The sequence below is a fragment of the Gossypium raimondii genome, chromosome 13, assembly GCF_025698545.1.
Source record: "Gossypium raimondii isolate GPD5lz chromosome 13, ASM2569854v1, whole genome shotgun sequence".
Taxonomy (NCBI): domain Eukaryota; kingdom Viridiplantae; phylum Streptophyta; class Magnoliopsida; order Malvales; family Malvaceae; genus Gossypium; species Gossypium raimondii.
In genome coordinates this window covers 11666498-11674191 of record NC_068577.1, presented here as the reverse complement: position 1 = coordinate 11674191, position 7694 = coordinate 11666498, and the positions used below count along the sequence as shown (strand labels likewise).

Genomic DNA, 7694 nt, shown 5'->3' with positions numbered 1-7694 from the left:
AATTATCTTTGCCCGTGATTTTTTTATCTTTTTCGAATGAGTTTTTCTACATAAAAATTATGTGTTCGATCTTTACAATTTTTTCATTATTTTTCTTATTCGTTGCTTACACAAGTTTATCTGATTCAATTAATTCAATCACTAAACAAAAAATAAGTAAATAAATAAGTAAAAATTCATTAAAAACACTAAATAAGTAATTATCCCTTACATAAACCACCTTGAAATTTGTTTGTCAATGGTTGGCTATTGTTTTAATAGCTTGCTTTGTCCGTAGGATTGACTCAAAATTCCATTTGTCGGTGGTTTCCTTTTCCCATCTCAATAAATAAACAATCCTGATTTAACATTTCGTCGTCGTTTCTTGTCTTTGGTGTCAACTTTTGAAATTTGATCTACAAGGCATGTCATCATTATTAGTAAAAAACTAGAAAATGGACACCACACTTAAAAAGATCCATCTTATAAAAGATAGGTTAATTCCATAATATGTTCTCAAAATATGATCTAAATTTTAAATTAGTCTTTAAATTTTAAAGCGTTCTAATTAAATTCTTAAAGCATTAATATTGTATCAATCAAGTCCCTTGTTAGTTTAATCAATAGCTTGAACATTAGTTGTCCTATCAAAATTAGCATAGAATATACTTAAAATATGTAGATCAAATTGTAAACTTATATACCTACTAAATAAACATGTTAAAAATATAAATATAAAAAATTGTTGGTACTTTTTATTTTTTCCCTTTTAACACATTAAATAAAAAAATGTTATGTGATAGATACAAATATATTTATAATTTGATCCATAAATTTTAAATATGTTCCATGTCGTTCGAGTAGAAGAAAGGACTTGATTTATATAATGTTAATAATTAATGATCCAATTAAAATGTTTTAGCCAAAGGTATAAAGGAGTAATGGTTAAGGTTGTTTCAAGGATAGGATTCAAATCTTGTTAATTTAATTCCTCTGTAAGGTAAAAAACAATAAAATATTTTTGAACTTTAAAATTAATTGGTAAAAGTATTATGGAGGCTTTTGTACTAGGAATTAAATTACATTTTATCCCTCTACTAAAAAATAGGTAAATTAGTCATTGTACATTCGATCAAAGAGTAAATTAGTTATTCTGATAAAAATTCCATCCATTTCTATTGTTAAAACTAGTCTTTGTATGTCGAAATGAGATACATATGGCATGCCACATGTAACTATTTAGTTATTTTGTCAGTCATGCCAATTTTTATCAGTAGAAATGGATGAAATTATTAAAAAAAAACTTGTTTGTTCTTTGATCTAATATACAAAGACTAATTTACCTTTTTTTTAGTAAAGAGAGACAAAATGTGATTTAACTCATAGGACAAGGGTCTCCATGATACTTTTACCGAAATTAATTTGAAGTCCGTTGGAATTAACCCAAGAAATCACAAAACGCAACCGCATTAAGGAAGATATGACGTACCAAAGAAGAGCCAGAAGCGCGAGGGAACGAGCGACCGTAGTCCTTTCTAATATAGCAAAATTCCTTCACACCCGCCCAAATTTGACCTTTTTAACTTTAATCTCCGTTTCTTCTCTTGCTCTAGCAATTTAGATCTAAATTTTAATAGCCAAAAAGAGAACATTTTCATTTTCATTTTTCAATTTTTACTTTTTCATGGTATATTCAAAAGTTCTAATGTGAAAAGGTTTTAATTGAGTTAACTCGTGGAGGATAATCAGCGGCTGAGTCAAAGAGGCTATGGCAGGAACGAGTGACTCAGTTTCTGTCAAGGTTCCTTACAGGAACTTAAGGAAAGATTCGGAGGTTGAAATGATCGACGATCCATGTCATAGTCGGATCGATCTAAATTCGTCTCCTGGCTCTCCTTCAACTTCTGCTTCGCCGCCTTCGGCTAGTTTTCCCAACGGAAACTCTAACTTATCGTCGCCGATCCACGTTAGATCTAAGGATTGTAGCTTGATAACTCTCGCTCTTAGTTGTACGATCGCCGCCGGGGTTCAATTTGGTTGGGCTTTGCAACTATCGCTATTGACACCTTACATTCAGGTCCTTTTTTTGTGTGTGTTTTCCCTTATACATTTTATAGTTTTAAGTAACGGAGAAAATTAGGTTTTTTACTATGCATGTTGTTAATTTTGAACTCTGTGCAATGTGTTTGAATTAGATCAGTGTTATTATTAGATGGCATGTTGTGCTTTTCTTTTGTTAATTTTAAGAAATAGAAATAAAAGAATATCAGCGCCAAGTACTCTTTGTTGGTATTTTGAATCATCAATTAGAAAGTACACACTGCAATACTTTCTTTATTGTTTAGTTGGTAATTTGCCTAATTTTCATGGATTTTTAGAAAGAATTTTGGATGCAATTACAATTTAGAAAAGAAAGATTATGGCGTGAGAGAAAAACTCTTTATATAATTTCCTTCTATTTCTTCTCGTAATTTCTAGAAATACTTGTTATTTTTAACATATCATAGAAGGCCCTCGCAGTATTTGAAAAGGAAAAAAAGAAGAAGAAGCTAGAATGCTTTTGCTTTGTTGATTATTGGCGTTCTTCTGAGAAAAGAAGAAAAAGTATGGCCATTGTTCGAAGAACATGTTTTAATCATAAAGTAATTCTCAAAATATTTTGTCAAACTGGGTAACATTATCTTTGTATTTATTTATTTTTTAGTACCCTCAGCCTTAATTCCTTTTCAACTGCTCTGAGCTTCTCTTGAGCTTATGGTGCTTTTCCCTTGTTGTTTGACCATTCATATTCGCTGATTCATGCAGACACTTGGAATAGAGCATGCTTTTTCTTCGTTCATTTGGCTCTGTGGTCCAATAACTGGTCTTGTGGTAGGTGATGGGAACCATATTACATATAACTTTATATTGGTGCCCTGTTCATTATTATGGTGGTGCAATAATTGATGTAAATGACTACACTCAAAAGATTGCTATCTTTATATGTGATCTATTGAGTTGTTTTTATTTTGATCTTAGGTTCAACCTTGTGTCGGTATTTGGAGTGATAAATGCACTTCAAAATATGGAAGGAGACGGCCTTTTATCCTTGCTGGATCACTCATGATCTCTCTTTCTGTAAGCATTTAAGTGTTACATAATTCATTCTTATATACTATGTTTCTGGGTTTTATATCTGCTAAACTAAATTTTGTAATTTAGGTGATAATAATCGGATTTTCTGCAGACATTGGATACATTTTAGGTGATACAAAGGAGCATTGCAGGTATCATTTTCTGCTTTGATTTCTTCTATTCTTTTCTAGCACCTCCTCTCTCTCAAAAGAAAAATAGAAAGATATTGACCAAATAATGTATGCAATGCAGTACGTTTAAAGGTACACGAACGAGGGCGGCTTTTGTCTTTGTTATTGGATTCTGGATGTTGGATCTTGCTAACAATACAGTGCAGGTAAGCCATCCATGGTGAGTTTTTCTTACTTTCAAGTTTGCTGTTGTATAAGTTTGTGAATGATAGAATTTTTATTTTCTTAGGGACCAGCTCGTGCCCTTCTGGCTGATCTATCAGGTGAACTTCTTTCTTAAGAAAATGGAAACAATTTAGTCTGTACATGGTAACATTGTGACGTTTAGTTTTGATGCCTCTAATTTACGAGGTTGTATAATTTTACACTTGTTTGATACTGTGCATGACAAGATGCTGGATGACAGGTCCTGATCAGCACAATTCTTCAAATGCCATATTTTGCTTATGGATGGCTGTTGGAAACATCTTGGGGTTTTCGGCTGGTGCTAGTGGGAGTTGGCATCGGTAAAAATGTTTCCACCTGTTTTTACTGTGATGAAACAAACAATTATGGAGACACAAGTTTTCTGTTTCATCTTATACTGCATTTTAATTTTGATCTAATCCTCATAAATGATCTCAATACAGGTGGTTTCCTTTCTTGGAAAGTAGAGCTTGCTGTGAAGCCTGTGCCAATCTTAAGGCAGCATTTCTTGTCGCTGTTGTAAGTAGCATTATGCATTGAAGTTTCACAAGGATAAAGCTCTGTAGGATGTTATAGTGATATTCACCTCCTAAGTAGTACTTTCAGTACCCTTTTTTTTGGTCAATTTATGGCTTGAATTATGGTATGTCACTTAGACATTGTTATCAATTCTTTAGACAAAGTATGCTAAGATGAGCATGACATTTACTGTGATTGAAACTATTGATCTGAAATTCCATTTTCTTTGCATTTTGTGGACCACTAGTTTAATTTATCAATATCATGCTGATTCAATGAGCTACAAAAATCATTTTCTTTGTCGTTCATGTATTTTCAGGAGTTGACCTAGAAATAGTTATTGATGCTACTGTATAAGATTAACAATGAAGTTGTTATGTAGATTCTCTAATATATTTGAGTTTGTTTGAATGCTAATTTTGAGCATTCTGCGGTTACACATGTTTCCTGACACTTTATTTGATGCCATCCTGTACGAGTTCAAAAAATCATTTGGCATTTGTGCAGGTATTTCTCTTCTTTTGTACTGCTGTGACTATATTGTTTGCTAAGGAGGTTCCGCTTCCACCGCCAGCAAACGAGTCGACCCATTTATCTGATTCTGCACCTTTGTTGGATGATTCCACACAAAATGGCTTTCAACACTCAAATTCAAAATCTGATGTGTCCGCTGTTGCCAATGCTAACAGAAGCACTGCTGAAAATGGATATGAGCGAGTGTCAAAATTGAGACATTCTAACTCAAAAGATACAAATGTTCAAAATGAAGTTTTCAGTGATGGGCCTGGAGCCGTATTGGTCAACTTATTAACCAGTTTAAGGCATTTACCACCTGCAATGCACTCGGTTCTTATTGTTATGGCTCTCAGTTGGGTAAGTCTCAACAATTTGTTCTCTGCATTACATTTTATTTTTGAATTGCCATTGAGCCTATTATCTGTTGATTGATAGTAGACAGTTAAGGGTTGTTAGCATTTGTCTGATAGTAGCCTTCAATTTCACAACCCTTTCCTTTCCTTTCCCCCATGGGAAGCAAACATTAATTATTGTTGTTTTCATGTCTATTTGTATCTTATTTGCAGCTTTCCTGGTTCCCATTCTTTTTATTTGATACGGATTGGATGGGAAGAGAAGTATTCCATGGTGATCCAAAAGGGAATGCTGCTGAAATAAAGTTGTATGATCAAGGTGTCAGAGAAGGTGCATTTGGTTTGCTATTAAATTCTGTAAGAACTCAAAATTGAGCACCAATTGCTAGTCTTTAGATTTTTCGTTCTTTTGCTCCATCTGTGGCTTTAATGTAATATATTGTTCCTTGAGGGCTGTAGGTGATTTGATCTCTTCTTTACTCATTTAAAAAAGTTGTTATATTTCTGTTAAATTTTGGTGTAGGTTGTTCTGGGGGTTAGTTCATTCTTTATTAGACCTATGTGTCAACGGATGGGGTCAAGACTTGTTTGGGCAACAAGCAACTATACTGTGTTTGCCTGTATGGCCATTACAGCTATCATTAGTTTGGTATCTGTCAAAGAATATACTCAAGGGATCGAACATGTAATTGGTGGGAGTGCAGCAATCAGGATTGCTGCCTTGGTTGTTTTCACCCTTCTTGGCTTTCCTCTAGCTGTATGTATCAAATGACTGGGAGTAAATTTCTATATCCTGCCATTTTTGTTTAAAAAACTGATGCACTTTTTAAAAACTAATTTGTTTTTTTCTCTTTGTTCTTGTAGATTACCTATAGTGTTCCATTTTCTGTTACAGCAGAGTTGACTGCAGATTCTGGTGGTGGCCAAGGTTTATATCTCAATTATCTTTTCTAGTGTGTTTCTGCTTTATACAGTTACCAAATTTGGAAAATGTTGTAACAATCTGCATGTTTTTTCAGGATTGGCAATTGGAGTTTTGAACCTTGCAATTGTCATTCCACAGGTACAGAATTAGACATGTTGGTAGATATTGTTCTTGTTATTAGTGAAGATTTCTTGCTACTTCAGATGATTTCTTTTTTTCATAGTTCATATGGTCTAACCTAAATTGAGTTCCAAATATCTGAGTATTTTGAGTGCCTTGTATTTAAAAAGTTTGTATTCTGGTGATATTTTGGGTAAATAAAGCGAAATGTTGATGGTATTGTAAATTGAAACTTGTATTGTGTGTTCTCAGTTAGTCCATTTTAGTCAAAGCTGAATTTTAATGTATTATTGTCAGATGATTGTATCTCTTGGTGCGGGTCCATGGGATGCTCTATTTGGTGGAGGAAATATACCGGCCTTTATTTTGGCTTCCTTCTGCGCTCTGGCTGCAGGGGTTATTGCAACTCTTAGGCTGCCTGATCTGTCAAGTTCCTTCAATTCATCTGGTTTTCATTTTGGATAAGGATTAAAATGGCCTAAATTGGGTGACCACCACTCTGTATATTATACTTGGCAACCATGAAAATACTGCCATTTGATTTCAGGGGATGACTCTAACATGATTTGTAGGTATATTTTTTCATATTAAAATCTATGCATATTATGTATCCAGATTCATTCATTCCCCAACTTCGTTGGCACTTGTACTTTATGCAGAGTGTAAATTTCGAGTTAGCATATTGAAAAATATATACATACTCAGGATTATCGGTGTCTTATGTACTTTGGAAGCTATACTTGCCTTTCTCACATCATAAAGATCGTTTCCTTTGTTTCTCATTGTCATTGTCATTTTCTATTTTCTAGAATTGTAGCCTGATAAAAAGTTTAGAGGGCCCCATTATCATCAAGCAGCAGCCGTTTATGATGTGGATGATTTAACAGCATATACATATAGCTTGTTCGGTTCTGCAACTTTTATGTCTGGATTCTTGACCGCTTCTGTGTGTGTGTAGTGATGGCGTTACTATGTTGAGCATCCACTTGCTTCATAGAATAGATGTAGCTCTTCTTTCTGTCTTAAGTGGGCAAGCATACAGCAGCTGTTTAGGGGCTGGCATCTGTAGATGGCATGTGATGATGTGCAGACCTCAACTTGCTACCTAACAGAAACAGCAGGCTTCATTCTGTAAAAGGTGGAATGTCTTCTTCCCTGATTCCCACTTAACTCTGACAGTTTCTAGACGTGTCCTTAAACCAGGTTTGGTGCACTTCTGAACCAGCTCCTTGTAATTAAATTTTTTCACTGGCCTCAACGCCTTTGGTTTTGAGAATATACTTCCGTTTTTATATATATTTCCAGAAATATTCTTGTGCGGAATTCTTATGACAACCGATAAAACATACTGTATGCAACTATTTTCCTGTCTGAACAACTAATACTAGGACGACTGTGCCTTAGAATTTGCTTGCTCATACTATGTAATAGGTTTGGGGTTAGGAAGAGGGACTTAGAATAGATTTCTTCTTTGCAAGCCATGAAATGGTAGTTTGAGTATCAAATAAAAGCGCTATAATGACATATGGACTATAGTCTCTTAATTATTTATTGGAATTATTTAGTCATGTCGGGTGGGCTTATTTCGGGATTCAGGCTCGTATCTAGTCGGGCGGGCTTTAACGGATTCAAATAATTTTAAATTTTATAGGTTATAAATATTTTAATTTTGAGTATAATAATTTATTTTACTTTTATACGACGATAACGCAATTCAAATTTGTCTTACAAAAAGCATAAATTATATATATTTAATAAATTTATGTTATATAAAATAATTAAAGTGATTAT

General features: G+C 33.8%; 1 protein-coding gene across 2 annotated transcripts; it reads left to right on the top strand.

Moving 5' to 3' along the window:
• Positions 1–1473: 1473 nt before the first annotated feature.
• LOC105783495 (sucrose transport protein SUC3) lies at positions 1474–6628 on the top strand. 2 transcript variants are annotated; one of them, XM_012608996.2, is made up of 14 exons: positions 1474–2056; positions 2785–2850; positions 2998–3096; positions 3181–3245; positions 3346–3430; positions 3514–3547; positions 3691–3790; positions 3914–3989; positions 4497–4862; positions 5072–5215; positions 5382–5615; positions 5723–5786; positions 5878–5921; positions 6201–6628. In XM_012608996.2, the coding sequence occupies exons 1-14, from the start codon at positions 1748–1750 to the stop codon at positions 6366–6368; spliced, it is 1854 nt and encodes a 617-aa protein (XP_012464450.1). In that variant the 5' UTR covers positions 1474–1747; the 3' UTR covers positions 6369–6628. The 2 variants fall into 2 exon arrangements, with proteins under 2 accessions (XP_012464450.1, XP_012464451.1); XM_012608997.2 differs by having other exon boundaries at positions 1974–2056; positions 3206–3245.
• The last annotated feature ends 1066 nt before the right edge of the window (positions 6629–7694 follow it).